Source organism: Prosopis cineraria, unplaced genomic scaffold (assembly GCF_029017545.1).
Source record: "Prosopis cineraria cultivar Desert tree isolate PC_DT_omini unplaced genomic scaffold, ASM2901754v1 PC12, whole genome shotgun sequence".
NCBI classification, from domain to species: Eukaryota; Viridiplantae; Streptophyta; class Magnoliopsida; order Fabales; family Fabaceae; genus Prosopis; species Prosopis cineraria.
The window spans coordinates 19,493,647-19,514,865 of NW_026555343.1; the positions used below are offsets into that span (position 1 = coordinate 19,493,647).

A 21,219-nucleotide genomic window follows, 5' to 3' on the forward strand; every position below is an offset into this window, starting at 1 on the left:
ACAGAAGAATCAATGTCATTCCATGCAGAAAAAAGCAAATTAATGGTATAGCTAGTAGTAGCAAAAACAAAAGAAGAATAGGACTCTCTCATTAATGATGCAGCCTCTCAAGAAGCATCAAATGTAGGATCATCAACTCAATAACTAGACATAGAAGAATAGACAAATATTAATGAGGATATTTATGGCACTGATTTTGAAGATTTTCAACTAGTCACTCACAAAAAGAAATAGCAATCAAAGGAATGCCTCGTCGAAAGAAGAAAGCAAAAGAGACTGAAAGATAAGATAATACAACAAGCATAAAGTAGAAGGATGAAATGGAGAAAAGATAGAAGAAATTTACTACATCTGGATAAAAAGAAAAGGTGGCAACAAGGAAAAGAAAGGAAAAAATTAATGCAATTATGGGTTGAAAAAGAAAAGGCAAAGTCACAGGTTAGGATTAAAAGTAACCTAACCATTGTACATAACCTGAGAGTTTATTAACTAAAGGTTCGGAATGTCTCTATAAATTTCGATCTCTATTAGTTAACAATCATCAGGTTCTTGTGTATGCTTTCTTTTCCTTCTTCTCTCTTCACTTGTATCATTCCTATCCACCTCCTCTGTGTTCCATCTACCCTTCCATTGTAAGCATACCACTATACTTATCTCTGTTTAATAATAATATTGTGTTTATTAAAATCTCTATTTTATAGTTTCTTGTTTATAATGCTTCTGCTTTATGGTATCAGAGCCACTTATCTTTTTTATCAGCTTATTTGTTTGTCTAAACTATTTCATTTATACTGTTTTACTATTTTCCTAGTAGTTGCATTGGTAAGCTTGTGAGCCCAGACCCGACAATTGTAGTAAGTCCATTGGATTAGGTAGTGGTGTTTCTATAATACCTAGGAAAAAGAAGGATAGTATAAATAATAATAGTTTGGATAAATAATGAGTTGGTTTAGAAAGATATTAGAATCTAATTCTAATAAGGAAGATAAATTAAGTTTAAAGAGTTTGAGTCTTCAGTCTAATAGAGATAATAATGAACCTAAACAATATGAAGAAATAGAAGAAATAGGTAATAATCAAGTCTGTGGAGAGTCAGAAATTACTACAATCATAATGCAAGAATTATTGACCAACTGGTCAATGCCTACCTTTAAAGAAAAAGAAGTGCATAAGATAACTAGTTTTGATTTTTCGTATGTTACTCAGACAGTAGAAAAAGAAATAGAAATTAATAAAGAAAGATAATATATTTATATGATCCCAAATGAAATTGTTAAGAAATTTAAAGAAAAATATAATTGGATGCATATAGGAATAATACGGGTTGCAATTAAACCTAATTTTCAATTAGGTTTAGATAAGCCTATATTCATCTGTCTTAGAGATAGAAAACAATAAAAAGATTTTCAAAAATCAATTGTAGGAATTATACAGTCAAACTTGTTTGAAGGACCAATCTATTTCAATTGTTTTCCAAATTATGCTACCAGATTAAAAGATAATAACTATCACGAAGCCTTAGTAATGGAAATAGGAAGAAAAGGAACTTGGGCTAAGGGTACTACTTATATGGTAGTATAATAAACACATCAAAACTTTAAAGCCAAAGAAGAAACTATGCTAATAGAAATAGGAGACCCTCAAAAACTTCAGTAATTATACACAAGAAAATGAAACATAATGAGATACAAATTCTAGAAAAATGGATTTTTCCCAACTTAACAAAACTTGCACCATTGGAACAAGGAAAAATTAAAAGAAATAATAACTACCTTAGAAGGAGATGTTAGTTACGAAATATTAAACAAATCAACCTCTTTAAGATTAAAAGAAAATATTCCCATAATTATCCTAGAACCTCTTTAGATAGTTCAAGCATAAATTATAAGCTACAAGGAGTAGATTTTATCCCAAATATTCCAAGACCAATATATACAGCCGAACCATCGAGAATTAGAGAAAATGAAAACGTTGAAGAAAATATAGAATTAGAAACCAAATCTCAAATAGAAAGAGAATTTAAACCATCCACGGAGTATCAATCATTAATGGTCATTATAAAAGAAAATTTTGAATTAAATAAAGAAACCCTTAGAAAAATGTTTATGTCTCCGCAAAATAATGAAAAAAGAAATTGGTATTTCAAAACTTTCTCCTCAAAAGAACTAGAAGAAATAAAACAAGACTATTATAAAGAATTAATACAACTTAGAGAGCATATAGATTTTTTCAAATGGCTAGAAATATATACTTATAATAATTAAATATTCAACCCCTTTAGCAAAAATAATCATCCATTTATTAATATGACTACAACTAGGACAACAAATTGGACATGCAAAAATAATACTTCTATTACGGCTATACATCCATCTTTAGAAGAAATAATGTACAAAGTAGGAGAAACTAATGCAATAACTTCACCAATAAAATTAGTTAATCCTCAAGAAAATAAAGAATTACATAAAATTGTTCAACAAAATAATTATACAAATATAGCTATTCAAACTACAGGACAACAATTAGATAGGATGGAAGATAAACTAGAAAATGATCCTATAGAAAAACTAAAAACCATAGATCCCTAAAGACCAATATTTAAATATGAAGCAATTTCCCTTGAACAAGCTAAAATTATGAGTCTAGGAAAATGGGACATTAGAGATAAACAAAGTACAAAAAACCTGCTACAAGATATTCACAAAAAATTAAAATCATTAAATATTAAAGACAGGATTAATGTTATAAGCAAAAAAGAAGAAAATATTTCAATCAATAAAATAAAATTTAATCCAAAAACCAAATATAGAAATATAAAAAATTACTATCCAAGACCAACACGCCCGGATCTTCAATTCAGAGAAAGATCCACTATGTCTGCCTCTCATTATGATGGATCATCCATATATGAGTGGAATATAGATGTATTAAGCGAATATGAAATAATGAATGTAGCGTAAGAAATAACTATGGTAGGTGCTGCATATAGGATAAATAAAGTTCAAGATAATAATATATTTGAATTATTAACACAACGTTTTATTGAAAGTCTTAAGGGCTGGTGGAAAAATATCCTCACAAAAACTGAAAGACATCAAGGAAAAACTTGGCATTCTATAAAAAGAAATGAAGAAGGAGTAGATACAACTTATTTAGACAATATTGCCTAATTAATATATGCAATAATAAAACATTTTGTAGGAGAACCAACAATAATGCAAGAAAAATATCTAACTAAATTAATGAATCTGAGATGTCCTACACTTGCGAATTTTAGATGGTATAAAGATAATTTCATTCCAAAATTTTTTCAGAGACAAGATGCAAACTCGGAAATTTGGAAAGAAATTTTTTTTTTCACACTACCAAAACTCTTTGCAGAAAGAGTTAAAAATGAAATAAAACAAAGACAAGGATTAGGAACTATAGTTTATGATACTTTAACCTACGGAGAAATAATACAAGTTATAAATATTACAGGATTAAAATTATATAATGAAATAAAAATGTAAAAGAAAATTTATAATGAAACTAAACAAGGAAAATTAGAATTAGGAGATTTTTGTGAACAATATAGATTCGAGAAAATCCAAGCTCCCTTTGGAAGAAAAAAAAAAAGGATTATAACCCCACCTACTATAAAAAATACAAAAAGAAAAAATATTTGCCAAAATTAAAGAAATACACACCTTATAAGAAAAATAAGAAAAATTCCCAATCGAAAAAAGATAAAAAAGATATAGTTTGTTACAAATGTGAAAGATTTGGTCATTATGCATCAAAATGTAGAGTAGAAAAGAAAATTAGAGAATTATAAATAAGTGAAGAAAAACAAAATTTGCAAAGGATAATGCTGGAAAATAATTGTCACGCCCTAAAAATAAAAGGTAATCGGCACGGGTGTAAACCGTTCTCACATTCCTGTAAGCCTTCAAATGAATATTTATTCCATTTTACAAAAGAAAAGAACAAAATTTAATCAAATCACATGAGAATTAAAATAACTTCTTTGAGCTCAATATCATAAGAGAGTGTCGATATTTTTGTAAAAATTTCAGCAGAACTTCCCCTATAACTAGGATCTCCTAAAAACTCTACAACAAATTTTTTTTTACAGATAACAGTAGAAATCAGGAGCGTAGCTCCTTCCATCTATCAACCAATATACAGACCAAAAATAAGGTTTATCAACAACCTATGTGGAGCATCTACTCTTTCTTTCAAATCAAAAAGACATACAATTTCTATATTTACATTAAAGCAACAATACCAATCAAAAAGGTCCACCCACTATAGCTAGTTGCCCTTTAGAGGTCAATGGTGGTATCAATGTCAACTAACAAATCTGAGGCCAAAATAATTTTCAGTGAATAGCATTCCCATATTAAAATTTTTAAAATTTAACTCAACAACTTCTAATAATAATGTTAGCTTATTAAAAGTAATTCCACAAAAATTTATAAGCATATAAGTCATAACCATGTTTGTAAAATAAGAATAAATTGAAAACAATTTATGTTATCATACTTAAGAAAATAATATGCTCACGTATAACTCAAAGTGGTACAATTTGCTAGCCCAAAATCATGTAAGTTTTGAAAATACATATTAATCAACCTTTAAGATCTTGAGAACTTAACAGAATAAGTTACAAACATGGACACATAGTCCACGAAGGTAAATAACCAAACATGGCATCTGCCAGGAAAACAAACATGGACACACTAATACATGAGGGTAAATAACCAAACGCGGCTTATGTCACGAAAACAAACGTGGACACACCAGTCCACGAGGGTAAATAACCAAACGTAGCCGAAGCTACGAACACAAACGTGGACACACAATTCACAAGAGTAAGTAACCAAATGTGGCTCAAGCCACAAAATCAAACGCGGGTACAAAGCACATGAATACAAAACGTGAGAATAAAACTCACGCAATAAACTAGCTAGTGTTTAACCACAGTACGCTACAGGCTAACGGAGCTGCCGTTAGCAACAATGTTCTATATAGAGTTCTCTTAGAAATCCTGTTTTAAACATACAAAAGAAATAATTAATTTTTGAAGTTAAATTTTTATTCTCAAGATCAAACTCATATGAATTACTTTAAATATATGAAACTTGCCAAATCGATACATCATAATGAATGTACAAACTTGTACTAATCATGTAACCAAGAAATTTTGAAATTCAATAAGCAAAGGTGCCTTCATCAATATTAGAAATATATTTCTTGAGAAAATGCACAAATCATACTGTAACTATCCTTTATTGTTATTTCAAAATTTCTAAAACTAACGTAATTTATAAAAATAAAATATTTCAATAAAAGATTTTCAGTAAATAATTATAAGGAATGATATTCACTTACCTGTTGCAGTTTCAAATCTTCAAAATATTCTTTCTTTAATTTCTATCAGGATCCTCCTCCTCCACGCGTCTTATAAAGATATTAGTAGACAAAATTTAATAAATCATCTTTTAATCTACAAAGGCTTCCTTCCAAATTTTAGCTTCTATCGATATCCAGTTATTTCCAATTGAGAATTAAATTCACACTATCATCATTTAAAATTCAAAATCAAATTTATAATTTAAAGTTACTCCAAGTGTTATTATTTATCCTTATGACTTTCTCTATAAAGCTTTAGTCACGCCATTCTATTTCCTTAAGGTAAAATTTTCTTTTATGCTTTGCACCAATTTTCAATTTTTGTTCTTCTCTTTCAACTTCATCGTAATAAAATTCTCAATATCAACCAATCTAACAGAATTTAATTTAGATTAGAATCTAGAACCATATATATATATATATATATATATTGTTATAAAGCTTTGAAAATCACTTTCTAGCTCCAACAACTGCACGAGCAACAGCAGCAAAATACTCTTAAAAAGTTCTGTAATTTCAGTATCAACTCACACTTCCTCTCAGGCAAGTTCATCAAGGAAGAAAGCTGAAGAGTTCTCACCTTAGTTAGCCGACAGTGCACACACACAGAGGGAGGAAGAAAACTGAATCTGCAACTAAACAGGGGAAGAAGAATATAGCAATATTTCAACCTCAACCCACGAATTAATCCTTCCACAGCACCATATCAGCTCTTTCTTCACTTCCCAGCCACAAACGAACAAAATAAAGGAGGAAGAAACCAAGAGGCTGTCAATTGAATAGGAAGAGAAGATGAGATTTTTGTCTGAACCAAAAAGAAGGAAAACAGAGCATCAATCACAAGAAGAAAAATGAACTCAATGCTAATTCAGATTCACGATCAGTACACCCACTCCAGCGACCTGATTTCTTCCATCAGCCAACGACCCAGATGTGCACAGCAAGATAGAACAGCAGCACGAAAAAGAAAATGAACAGAGGCAGAGAGCATGAAGAAGGACCTGGACGTATCAAAACAGTGATAAGCCTCTACTTCTATTGTATCGGTACTGAGCACAGAACAGAGGAGAGGGAGATGATGAGCAGTGTCTTTCGACTAAACCTAGAAGCTTTTCAGACGAAATTTGTAGGTCTCTCTTCAGCTTTATACACGTGTATTGGAAAGGAGAGAAGAGAATAATAATCAAATGGAAGAAATGGCTGTTTAGTAATTTTAGAGGAGCTGAAACCCAAAAATAAAATCCTATTTAGCATTAAGAAATTTGAAATTGGGATCTTAGTAATGGGTATCCCAAAATTAATATAACCATAATTAATACACATTATTATATACTTAATATCATTTTTTTCCACAAAACTTTATAGGTTATTATAGTAATTCTTCTGAATCTGAATATGAAGAAGAAAATTCAGAAGACGAAGAAAATTTAGGGAATATTTTTAATATTAAAATAGATAGCGAATCATCTTTAAAATTTTCTTCTGAAGAAAATGATTGTTTAGGAAAAGAAATTTATAGTTGCTTTGAAAAACTACAAATAAATACTTTAGATAAAGAAAACTTCAAATTCCTAATAGATATAATAGATAAAATGCAACACGATGATATAAAAAATCAATATTTACTACAATAAAAGATATTTTAAACAAAGAAGAAAATAATTCTAACAAAATAGAACCTATTAATTTAAATAATATGTTAAAAAGATTTGAGAAAAATAATAAACCTGTAGGAATAAAAGAACTCCAAGAAGAAATAAAAAACATTAAACAAAAAATTAAAGAATTAAAAAATAATGAAATTCAAAGAGACATTAAAATATTACAAATAAATTTTTTTTTAGAAAAACCTGATAATGAAGAAAAAAATGAAGATATTAACAAATTATCCATAGAAATAAATCAAGATAGATATATTAATGTGATATCTTAATTAATTTATAGAAAATGGCATTGTCAGGTTAATCTAGTAATCAATCAAGAATTTTTTTAAAACTATTGTAGTTTTAATAGATTTTGGTGCTGATATCAATTGTATACAAGATGGATTAATACCTACCAAATATTATGAAAAAACTTAGAAAAAATTGGAACAGCAAACAACTCTTGTCTTGATCTACAATATAAGCTAACTAACGCTCATACATGTAACCAAGGAATATGTTTTAAAAACATATTTACGTTGGCTAAAACATTGAGTGAACATGCTATTCTTGGCACCCCCTTTTAAGAAAAAATTATACATTGATCCCAAATATGTGTTTTCCTTATTCTTTCTTATTCTTTAGAACAATAATCCTAAAACATTTATGTTTTCATTTTTTTTATTCTTTACATCAATTTTTATTTTTTATTCTCCAAACACTTATTAAAAATACATTACCAAATATATTTTTTTTGTTTTTTTCTGGAGAATAAAAACTATTTTCAAAATATATTACCAAACAGGCCCATTATTTGCCTCTTCCCTTGATCAAATTATGTATGTTTAACAGGAGTAAAAAAAAACTTATTGAAATTTTAAATAGAGTTAATGAACTTATATGGTGATTACATTGAAATAATAACTATCACATAGTCTCGTAATGTAAGAAAATTAAAAATAGTTAGTCTATATAACAATTTCTTAAAATAACACCTATATAGTTGTAGGAGCTATAAAACCGCTGTTTATGAACAACCATCAAATAGTTTTTGAAAAAAAATAAATATAAAAGTTCTTTTAATAATTTCTATATAGATTTAGAGACTATATAACAATTATTTAATACAACCAATATATATATAGTTTCTTCATTAATTTTTATCCTGCTTCAACTATACAATGACTTTTTGAAAAGTTATTAGGGAAAATTACGAATAGCACCTGCACAATATACTTATTTATAAATAATTCTCACAAAATTCAAAAACTACAGTCAACTTCCTTAGGACTTGAGTGTAATTTATGATTGAGATATAAGGACAACACTGCCCCTATTAATTTGGCCTTTACTTATAATCACAAATTTACAATTTACAAGTAAAACTTCATAATTTACAGGCTAAATTTATTATTTAATACTTAATATAATATAAAGCTTTTATAAAGTAAACTATGCTTTCTTAACCTATAATTACATGGTGAATTATGAATTTTACATCTCAATTAGGCTAATTATAACCTTAAATAGACATAATTAACTCCATAGAGGTTCCATATTATATGAAGTGTTAAACTGGAAATTTGAGTTGTAAATTATGAAATTTTATTTGTAAATTATGAAGTTGTAGTTGTAAATAAAAGCCAAATTAATAGGAACGGTATTATCTTTATACCCCAACTACAACTGCAACCAAGTCCCATGGCCCTTCAGTATCCCTTTACTTGACTCCTATGTTCCTTGCGTTCCAATAATTTCCTTCTTGTAGTGCATCCTTTCAAACCCTTCTTCATCGGCTTGATATATGACATTTCTGAACTTAACAAGAATGACTTATGTTTTTTTGTACTGGCCTTAGAGATCATATTAAAATATATTTAAAAATAGATCAATATATATATATATATAATTTATAAAAATTTATGTTATTTATAATTTATAATTATGAACAATATGGCTCATATTATAATGTGTTAAAAAGAGGCTCACAATATAGCCCAAACTAAATGAGAAATTGTAATGCATATAGATTGTTTTTAAGCAAACACAAGCACACAATACTAATTAATTTAATGACATAATTAGTATTAGTATTAGTATTGGTTTTATGACGTATCATAACGGCTGTGAAGGAGAAGGATAGATAAGTGACGGAGAATGGCGATGTTACTTTTAAGAAACCGAGTTGCGTGTGAATAGCCAACAAATTTGAATATAATTTACACAAAAGTACATATAGATAATCAATATATGATAATTATAAAAACTTTAATATTAAATTAAATTTTTCAAATTAAATGTAGATCATATCAAAAATAAAAAATTATTAAAATTATTTTATAATTTTTAGTTTAACAAATATAAAAAATAATATTTTAAATCTACACCATCCAGATTAAAATCTAAATAGTTTAGATCTCATTAAACTAATGAGCACCAAAGTTAGGTCGAATAGAAAGGATGTATTAGGCCTGTTTGAATTTTTTTTTTATTGTTATAAAAACTAGTGTTATGTTGAACATGTTTTGAAAATAAAAAATAATAAAAATATATATTTTTCTTATTCTTTCTTATTCTTTAGAACAATAATCCTAAAACATTTATGTTTTTATTTTTTATTTTTTAGAACAATATTTTATTATTTTATTCTCCAAACACTTTTTAAAAACACATTACCAAATATATATTTTTGTTTTTTTTTGTTCTGGACAACAAAAAAGTATTTTCAAAATATATTACTAAACAGGCTCATTATTTGTCTCTTCCCTTGGTCAAATTATGTATGTTTAACAGGAGTAGAATAAAAACTTATTGAATTTTTAAATAGAGTTAATGAACTTATATAGTCATCTCATTGAAATAATAACTATAATATAATCTGGTAAGGTAAGAAAAATAAAAATAGTTAATCTATATAACAGTTTCTTAAAATAACAGCTATATAGTTGTAGGGGCTATAAAACCGTTGTTTTTGAACAGCTGTCAAATAGTTTTTGAAAAAAAATAAAAAATAAATATAAAAGCTTTTTTAATAATCGCTATATAGATTTAGATACTATATAACAATTATTTAATATAACCAATATATATATATATATAATTCCTTAATTAGTTTCAATCCTGCTTCAACTATACAATGACTTTTGGAAAAATTATTAGGGAAAATTAGGAATAGCTCTTGCACAATATACTTATTTATAAATAATTCTTACAAAATTCAAAAACTACAGTCAACTCCCTCAAGACTAGAGTGTAATTTATAATTGGAATATAAGGACAACACTGCCCCTATTAATTTGGCCTTTACTTACAATCACAAATTCACAATTTACAAGTAAAACTTCATAATTTAGAAGTCAAATTTATTATTTAATACTTAATATAATATAAAGATTTTATAAAGTCAACTATGTTTTCTTAAGCTATAATTTCACGGTGAATTATGAATTTTACATCTCAATTAGGCTAATTATAACCTTAAATAGACATAATTTACTCCATAGAGGCTCCATATTATATGAAGTGTTAGACAAGAAATTTGACTTGTAAATTATGAAATTTTATTTGTAAATTATGAAGTTGTAGTTGTAAATAAAAACCAAATTAATAGGAACAGTATTATTCTTGTACCCCAACTACAACTACAAATTAATAGATATTCTTTGAATAAAAGTTACTATTTCTTAAACAAAAGTTATAATTGAGGTTTGTTATTTTAAAAATTTATTTTTCACTAACAAAAATTATACTTGACAAGTTGTTATTTTTTGTCTAACTCTTACAGTTCACAAGACAAAAGTTGTTCTTTTTTAAGTAAAAGTTGTGGTTTGAGCTTGTTATTTTTAATAAGAGGTGAAATAGTATTTAATTCCCTATAGCAATGTTGTGAATCCCTCTGTAAACTAAAAACCGTAAATAAATTATTAATTTATTATCTTTAAGACTATCTTCTTCTTCTTCTTCTTCTTCTTCTTCTTTTTTGGTTATGAGATCTATTTCTAATGCGCAGTCTCACCGACCCTCCTCTCGCTGTAAGATCAGGGTTGTCTCCATTGTCCATATTTGTGAGTCCTGTCTTATTTGGTTGAAGAGACCAGAATTTTGAAATCAGAAACGACGTACTATACTAAAGAGTGTGTGTAATATTTATTATACAGATTATGAGTACTTTGCTTTGTTGAAACAATAGTTTTCCACATCATAATCTGGCAAATTATGAACTCGAATTTTTTTCCTTTTTCTTTTTTCTTTTTAAAATAATCAATCTGACAGACATCAAGTCCTCAACCCCTCAAATCAAATAAAAATGTATAAATATGTTATTTATTAATAAAACATCTAAATCAATAATTTTCTATTAAACTATTAAAAATTCAACTTACAATTAATTCTACATTAACTATGCATTTTTTATTTTTATAATACTTTTAATTTTCAATTTTTTTATATTATTACATATGATTTATTGTAGCAAATGACTTTTTATATTGTAGTAAATTGTAGCTCCCGTCCCACAGCCTTGGTTATGGATCCATCCTGCTCCTAATTTGAGTTTGATCTCAAGGATTTTTAATCATATATCTTATTAACACTCTTAAATAATTTATAAATATTCACCAATAAAATTAACTTTAAGAAGACTTGGTAATAATATGCCCGAAATCAACAAATAAAATTAAAAAAGAAAGTCAATAAGTTTCACATTTGTCATAACTTTTAATCATCAGCTCTTACGACTGTTGATAATAGTAGATTACGTATATTTTGGACCTTGCTGTTTAAGCAGTTATTGTTTCCTCCTATAAATACAAAACAAGCCTTGTTTCACTGGATAGGTTGGCTACATGGATGTTCCCTCTTATAAATAACCTTAAATGATTAGTATCAAAATTGAGAGAAGAATGCTGAATTCAACTTCAGATTGCACGGATGATCGAGATTACACTTCTAGCTCCCTAGGGTGACTTGGTTCTAAAATGAAGTATTGTCTGATACTTGAGAATGCCTGACGAAGACATTGCACGATCAATGGGAATGAGGCGATTGTAGCTTTCAATGTAAAAAGACCCCAAATGATGGATGTGACGATGCCCAACAATGGAATTAAGATCCAAACAAGCAGCACAATCACAAGAAATCCGAACAGTGGACCAAAGGTTATGATGATGGAAGTGTAAGGCTCTTCACTTTCAAGTTTAAATTATGCGATCAAAGTCACTGCATAGAGGCGTATGTTGACAAAAATGGCTGTCATAATGGTCGCATGATGATCATCAAATGGAGATTTCCTTTTGGGTTGGTATTCAACTTGAAGGTAAACTCCGAATGTAACAATCAGAAATGTTATGACGGAGTGGAGTTGCTTCATGTAGGACCTGTATGTAATAAAAGATGAATAGCATAGAAGGCATTCAAAAAAGTTTGGTCTCGTATATTAAGTTGTAATAGACGTTGAACGAATCTAAGTAACCAAACAATAAAACTTGCGGGGGATGAGGGAGAGGAGAGGATGTCGTAGGGAGGTGGAGGCTGCTGAAGCTTAAGTTTTATTTGTAGGATTCCAACTAACCAAACAAGAGGAGAGGATGTCGCAGAGAGTTGGAAGCTGCTGAGGCTTAAGTTTAATTTGTAGGATTCAAAATAACCAAAAAATAATAATGTGGGAAGCCTTAAGAGTTTTGGCAAGTTAATTTGTTGGACCCCTATCGTATATGATCTCTGAAAAAGAGCAGAATGAACAGTACGGTAGAGTCTGAAAGCAAGGGAGAGAGGATAGAGAATACAGTACCTTCCCATAGATCTTTGAGTTCCTTGTTGATTGAAGCTGGGTGCCGCGGGCTCGACCTCCGCCTCGAGGGGGTCGTGGGCTTCCATTGGAGGCCTGTTAATCAGCTCGATGGGATGGGGTCCTTGGCCGAATGCTTGAACACTGCCGTGAGGATGCCACATTAACATGGGCTGAGGTTGTTGGAAATGAGTGATTTGTGATTGAAGCAGGCGATGATCAACTTGAAGGGGTAGAAAAAGAGGTGTCCAAAGGACGTCGGAGCTAAGTACGATGGGATCGTCGGAGGCCGTGGGTCCCTGGCGGTATGCCTGAACACCGCTGTGAGGGTCGAAAAAGGGTTGAAGTCGGAATTGATGCATATGGATTTGAGATGGGGGCAGATGATGACAATTAACTTGATGGGGTAGATGGATCAGAGATGTCCTGAGGATGGCGGTGACAGAGCTGGAGGCGGGTGCTGCAGCCTCGAACTCCTCCGTGAGATGGTCGTCGGCTTCCATGGGACGGGCCGGCCCCTGGTGGTATGTTTGAACACGGCTGAGTGGGAGGGGGTCGTCGGAGGCCATGGGTCCCCAGGGGTGAGAGTCGAACATGGGTTCGAGTATCGGGATTTGTGATAGGGGCAGATGACGATGATAATTAAGTTGTGGGGGTTGAGGGATCAGATTCAGAGGTGTCCTGAAGACGACGAAGCCGGGTGCAGTGGCCTCAAATCTGCTGCAAGGGATTCGTCGGCTTGATCACCGGCTTGAGGGTGCGACATTGACATGGATTGAAGCTGTCGGAAATGAGGGATTGGTGTCAGAAATGAGGGAGGATATGGAGAGATGAGAAGCTGAGCAAAGCTTGAGAGTGTAACAGGTAAGAGACGAGTTTGAAGAAGTGAACGACGAAGTCGTGGTGACGTGACGACGATGGAAATGAAGGAAAATTGAGGTGGATTGTTCTTTTATAAGCAAATTGTGAGGTGGATTTAGATGAATAGATTGTCTTTAAGCAAACACAATCACACAATATTAATTAAATTTAAGGATGTACTGGGCCTGTTTGAATTTTTTTTTTATTGTTATGAAAATTAATGTTCTGTTAAACATGTTTTAAAAGGAAAAAATAATGAAGACATGTGTTTTTCTTATTCTTTCTTATTCTTTAAAATAATAATCCCAAAATATTTATGTTTTCATTTTTTTATTTTAAAGAATAAAAAAAATAAAATCATATAAAACCGTTGTTTAATGAACAACTGTCAAATAATTTTTAAAAATAATAAAATAAATATAAAAGTTTTTTTAATAATCGCTATATAGATTTAGATACTATATAACAATTATTTAATACAACCAATATATATATATATATATATAAAATTTCTTAATTAGTTTCAATCCTGCTTCAACTATACAATGACTTTTAGAAATGTTATTAGGAAAAATTATGAATAACACTTGCACAATATACTTGTTTATAAATAATTCTTACAAGTTTCAAAAACTATAGTCAACTTCTTTAGAACTTAAGTGTAATTTATGATAGGATATAAGGATAATACTGCCCCTATTAATTTGGCCTTTACTTATAGTCACAAATTCACAATTTACAAGTAAAACTTCATAATTTATAGGTCAAATTTATTATTTAATACTTAATATAATATAAAGTTTTTATAAAGTCAAACTATTTTTTTAAGCAATAATTACATGATGAATTATGAATTTTACATCTCAATTAGGCCAACCTTAGATAGACATAATTAACTTCATAGAGGCTCCATATTATATGAAGTGCTAAACAAAAAATTTGATTTGTAAATTATGAGATTTTATTTGTAAATGATGAAGTTGTAGTTGTAAATAAAAGCCAAATTAATAGGAACAATATTATCCTTGTACCCCAACTACAACTACAACTAAGTCCCATGGCCCATCAGTATCCACTTACTTGGCTCCTATGTTCCTTGCGTTCCAATAATTTCCTTGTATTGTATCCTTTCAAACCCTTCTTTATCTGCTTCATATATGGCATTTCTGAACTTAACAGGAATGACTTATGTTTTTTTGTACTGGCCTTAGAGATCATATTGAAATATATTTAAAATAGATCAATATATATATATATAATTTATAGAAAGTTATGTTATTTATAATTTATAATTATGAACAATATGGCTCATATCATAATGTGTTAAAAATAAGCTCACAATATAGCCCAAACTAAATGAGAAATTGTAATGCATATAGATTGTTTTTAAGCAAACACAAGCACACAATACTAATTAATTTAATGACATAATTAGTATTAGTATTAGTATTGGTTTTATGATGTGTCATCACGGCTGTGAAGGAGAAGGAGAAGGATAGGTAAGTGACAGAGAATGGTGATATTACTTTTAAGAAACCGAGTTGCGCGTAGATAGCCAACAAATTTGTATTTAATCTATATAAAAGTACATCTAGATAATCAATATATAATAATTATAAAAATTTTAATATTAAATTAAATTTTTTAAATTAAATCTAGATCATATTAAAAATAAAAAATTGTTCAAACTATTTTATAATTTTTAGTTTAACAAATATAAAAAATAATATTTTAAACCTAAACCATCCAAATTAAAATCTAAACAGTTTAGACTTCATTGAACTAATCTCACTAAAGTTAGGTCAAACAGAAAGGATGTATTGGGCCTGTTTGAAGTTTTTTTTTATTGTTATGAAAATTAGTGTTCTGTTGAACATGTGTTTTTTTATTATTTGTCCTTATTCTTTAGAACCATAATCCTAGAACATTTATGTTTTCATTTTTTTATTCTTTAGAATAATATTTTATTTTTTTATTATCCAAACACTTTTTAAAAATACATTATCAAATATATTTTTTTTAAAGAATAAAAAACTATTTTCAAAATATATTACCAAATAGGCCCATTATTTGCCTCTTCCCTTGGTCAAATTATGTATGTTTAACAGGAGTGAAAAAAACTTATTAAAATTTTAAATAGAGTTAATGAATTTATATGGTGATTACATTGAAATAATAACTACCATTTAGTCTCATAAGGTAAGAAAATTAAAAATAGTTAGTCCATATAACAATTTTTTAAAATAAATATAGCTATAGGAGCTACAAAATTGCTGTTTACGAACAACCGTCAAATAGTTTTTGAAAAATAATAAATATAAAAGTTCTTTTAATAATTGCTATATAGATTTAGAGACTATATAATAATTATTTAATACAACCAATATATATATATATATATATAGTGTCTTCATTAATTTCTATCTTGCTTCAACTATACAATAACTTTTGGAAAAGTTATTAGGGAAAATTATGAATAGCACCTGCAAGATATACTTATTTATAAATAATTCTCACAAAATTCAAAAATTACAGTCAACTCCTTTAGAACTTGAGTGTAATTTATGATTAGGATATAAGGACAACACTGCTCCTATTAATTTGGCCTTTACTTACAATCACAAATTCACAATTTACAAGTAAAACTTTATAATTTACAGGCCAAATTTATTATTTAATTCTTAATATAATATAAAGTTTTTATAAACTAAACTATGTTTTCTTAACCTATAATTACATGATGAATTATGAATTTTACATCTCAATTAGGCCAATTATAACCTTAAATAGACATAATTAACTTCATAAGGGCTTCATATTATATGAAGTGTTAAACATGAAATTTGATTTGTAAATTATAAAATTTTACTTGTAAATTATGAAGTTGTAGTTGTAAATAAAAGCCAAATTAATAGGAACAATATTATCCTTGTACCCCACTACAACTACAACCAAGTCCTATGGCTCGTCAGTATCCATTTACTTGGCTCCTATATTCCTTGCGTTCCAATAATTTCCTTCTTGTATTGTATCCTTTCAAACCCTTCTTCATCTGCTTCATATATGGCATTTCTGAACATAACAGGAATGACTTATGTTTTTTTGTACTGGCATTAGAGATCATATTAAAATATATTTAAAACTAGATCAATATATATATATATATATATTATAAAAATTTATGTTATTTATAATTTATAATTATGAACAATATGGCTCATATCATAATGTGTTAAAAAGAGGATCACAATATAGTCCAAACTAAATGAGAAATTGTAATGCATATAGATTGTTTTTAAGCAAACACAAGCACACAATACTAATTAATTTAATGACATAATTAGTATTAGTATTAGTATCGGTTATATGACATGTCATAACGGCTGAGGAGGAGAAGGATAGATAAGTGACGGAGAATGGCGATGTTACTTTTAAGAAACCGAGTTGCGCATGAATAGCCAACAAATTTGTGTTTAATCTGCACAAAAATACATCTAGATAATCAATATATAATAATTATAAAAAATTTAATATTAAATTAAATTTTTAAAATTAAATCTAGATCATATTAAAAATAAAAAATTATTGAAATTATTTTATAATTTTTAGTTTAATAAATATAAAGAATAATATTTTCAATCTAGACCATTCAAATTAAAATCTAAATAGTCTAGATCTCATTAAACTAATGAGCACCAAAGTTAGGTCGAAGAGAAAGGATGTATTGGGCCTGTTTGAATTTTTTTTATTATTATGAAAATTAGTGTTCTGTTGAACATATTTTGAGAACAAAAAATAATGAAAATATGTATTTTTCTTATTCTTCTTTGTTTTTTAAAACAATAATCCTAAAACATTTATGTTTTGATTTGTTTTATTCTTTAGAATAATATTTTATTTTTTTATTCTCCAAACACTTGTTAAAAATACGTTACCAAATATATATTTTTTATTTTTTTTATTTTGAAGAATAAAAAACTATTTTCAAAATATATTACCAAAGAGGCCCATTATTTGCCTCTTCCCTTGGTCAAATTATGTATGTTGAATAGGAGTAAAAAAAACTTATTGAATTTTTAAATAGAGTTAATGAACTTATATAGTGATTACATTGAAGTAATAACTATCATATAGTCTCATAAGGTAAGAAAATTAAAAATAGTTAGTCTATATAATAATTTCTTAACATAACACTTATATAGTTGTAGGGGCTATAAAACTATTGTTTATGAATAATCGTTGAATAGTTTCTCAAAAAAATAAAAAATAAATATAAAAGTTTGTTAATAATCACGCTATATAGATTTAGAGACTATATAATAATTATTTAATACAACCAATATATATATATATAGTTTCTTAATTAATTTCAATCCTGCTTCTATGACTTTTGGAAAAGTTATGAGGGAAAATTATGAATAGCTCCTGCACAATATACTTATTTATAAATAATTCTCACAAAATTTAATAACTACAGCCAACTACCTTAGGATGTTTGAGATTGAGTAGGGAAAAACAAAAGAATGTTTGGGGTTGGCATCATTGACATCATTCAACATATAATATTTTTTTTAGACATCCATTTAAAATGCTTTTGCAAATCTTTTCTATTGCAAGAGTAACATTTTATTTCAAAAAACTCTTGTCTGTTTCTTTTTTCTGAGACTAAAATCTCCAAAAAAATTCTTTATGAATCATTCTAAGGAATGATATTGCATTATCAAGAAATTTTTGTTAATTTTAAAAAGACTACTTTGTTAATTCCATATAATAATGTCGTGAATCATTATAAATTGGTTGTTAGGGATTTTTTTTACTCCTTCTAATCTTATTTATAAGTCATTTCTAGATGTTTAACCAAAACTAAGAAAAACCTTAAAACTCATTAATTTTGTCTTAAAATTTAACAAGTTTCTTCCTTTACCACCTAATATATGTTCTTAAATCTCATTATTAGTATTTTTATTTAAAGTATTTAATAAGGGCAAAAATATAAAAAGGATCATTGAGAATTGACAAGTACCCTATAAATAGGATCAAATTTTTCTTTCTATCTTTACCCTGTAAATAAGACTAGAGGAGTATCATAAAGGAGTTGTTAATTTAAAAAGGATACTTGTTAACTCCCTACACCATGTGAATTAAATGCTTACAGTTTACTTGTTATTAAGACTATGTTCATTAATTTGTTCATCTTTATACATACACACATGTACACATGTCTAACATTTTGGCATTCATTGATTAGGCATTCATTCATTAGACACATATAATAATGTCTCGATGTTTGTGATTGTTTTGGGAATGCTTTTGGTCTTGAGTTCAAACCAAAGGTTTGGACGTTTTTGACATTCCATATTAGAATTATTTTTCTTTCTTTTATATCGTTCATCCAATATAAATCATCAACTAATTTGATGTTCATCAGTTGGCTTCATCCGAATTGGGTTCTCAAGATGAGATGAATTTTGAAAATAAAACGAGAAGAAAGCTGGTGTCGCTGACTGTCTCCTGTATTTTTCAGTAGATGGAGACGTACAAGAGCGCGACGTTGCGTGCCCATCTCAACACAGACGGAGGAATCTAACGGAGTTTGCTAGTGTCCCTTGCAAAAAGAGAGGAACGGCACTTGCAAGGAGGTATGCAACATTCCACGAAAAATCACTTCTACTTTGTCCTTTATAAATCGCCTATAAATGTTCCTTCATTTTCATCATCGGCAGCACTACCATCTCGTCCTTCACTGCTTCAAATTCGTCTCTCAACTCTTCCACTTTCGAGTTTTCCTTCGGTTCTCTCTCCATCTCCTCCCTCCCTAACATTCCATCATCCGCTCCGATCGCAAATCCCTTATTTCCGCCTACATCAATCCGTGTCAATGCCGCACCCTCACGCCGGCCATGTTCAAGCCTACCACCACCTCGCCGGGGTGTTCGAGCCCACTGCACCCAGCTCCGACATCCTATGGTACCTCCACATCTACCCCCACAACAGCAAGTTTATCATCATCCGCTCCAATCAAAATTCCTTCATTTCCATCATACAAAGTACAATCCATATTCTTGGCAAAAAAAAAAAAAAGTGCAATGCATATTCCAAATCATCATGGATCCATGTCAACCGGTGGTAAGCAAAGCAACTTGTCTTTTTTCCGGGAAAAAAAAAAAAGTCCTTTCTTTCTTTTTTTTTTTGTTTTTTTTTTTTTATAGAAGTGTGTAGTGCACCTCAAATTTCTGAAATCTGGAGGTAAGGTTGTTTTCCTGCAGCAAAGCACTAAAAGAAAGACTAGGCTGTCTTTGGATATAACTTTCTCTATTTAAAAAGTACTTCGGGCATGTCATGCGTCTAAACACGAATGTTTTTTGGATATTTATTATATTGATCTGAAAGTTTATTTGAGATCTAACTAAAGTTGATTTTGAAAAAAAAAAAATCATGTAATAGCTGACAAGTGGAATTTATTATGTAAATGAATTTTCGACAAATGGAATTTTGAAAAAAAAAACTTTTACTAGATTAAAAATTAAATTAAACTCATTCTAACATGTATACAACGACAAGAGAACAGTACATATTCCAAATCATCATCCAGGTCAACCGGTCAGCAAAGCAATAATTAGAAAAATGGATCAAGAGCAAGAAGATTAAAGCATATGCACAACAAAATATTTAAAAACAAAGAGCAAGACCGATATAAACCATAAGAATGCAATGGCAAGAGCAAATTAATTGAAGAAAACACTGAGAGATGTAGCTTTAAACACACGGCGGAATCAGACAGAAAGTGGAGCAAGAGGGATCTGTCTGTACAAAAACAGCGAAGTCCTTTTGAGGTAGGAAATGTTTGAAAACGAAGAATCATACCTTTGAATTGAGAAACGCGTCGTTTGATGGCTCGTGATGAACATATATCCTAAAGCTAACTCAATCCTGCGTCGACGCTTCGATTTAAAAGGTTCACAGTAAGGCAAGCGAAGGATTTAGAGACGACGACCTTCACTAGCCAAGTCTTCTATGCATGGGCCCCACCTCAGCTACCATTCAATCTGCAAACTGGCCGGTAGTACATTGGTTGGATATATATTATAATCGCGGAAGATTTCATTTTTACCATCTCAAAATCGAATTATGTTTAATTGGATTAGTTAGGTGGAAACTCATTAATCATGGTTAAACATTGATATTTTTAATAAGGTAAATTAGAGGAGAAAGGAAGAACACAAGGATAAGAGCATTAAAAATAAATAATTATGCCACTTGTATGCCTTGTCATTACAAGAATCATGAGGTGATTGCAAGCCTTGTCACATATTTTACAATTCATCATGAAAAAATCATTCAAAGGAACTGGTTTTGGTGCTAAGCACCCTGATATTAAAAAAATATAAATGAAATCTCTAATATAAAGATTAGAATATAGATCATAAATATATAAGCTTATAAAGTATCTAACTAAATAGTTTAAACTATTTTGATAGGGTATATTATTCTTAAGTATATTTAATATAAGAAACCTTAATATAGTATCAAGAG

General features: G+C 29.0%; 1 protein-coding gene across 1 annotated transcript; it reads right to left on the reverse strand.

Moving 5' to 3' along the window:
- Nucleotides 1-19,037: 19,037 nt before the first annotated feature.
- On the reverse strand, nucleotides 19,038-20,670 carry LOC129289609 (uncharacterized). Its single transcript, XM_054926402.1, has 2 exons — nucleotides 20,551-20,670; nucleotides 19,038-19,665 (listed from the first exon to the last, which is right to left on the reverse strand). The coding sequence occupies exons 1-2, from the start codon at nucleotides 20,592-20,594 to the stop codon at nucleotides 19,377-19,379; spliced, it is 333 nt and encodes a 110-aa protein (XP_054782377.1). The 5' UTR covers nucleotides 20,595-20,670; the 3' UTR covers nucleotides 19,038-19,376.
- Between the last annotated feature and the right edge of the window lie 549 nt (nucleotides 20,671-21,219).

Excerpts from the sequence above, each read along its gene's own strand:
- LOC129289609 (XM_054926402.1), bottom strand. The coding sequence starts at position 20,594 with ATGTTCATCACGAGCCATCAAACGACGCGTTTCTCAATTCAAAG. Across the intron at positions 19,666-20,550 it reads ACGCGTTTCTCAATTCAAAG|ATGTGGAGGTACCATAGGAT; the intron begins GTATGATTCTTC and ends TTGTGGGGGTAG.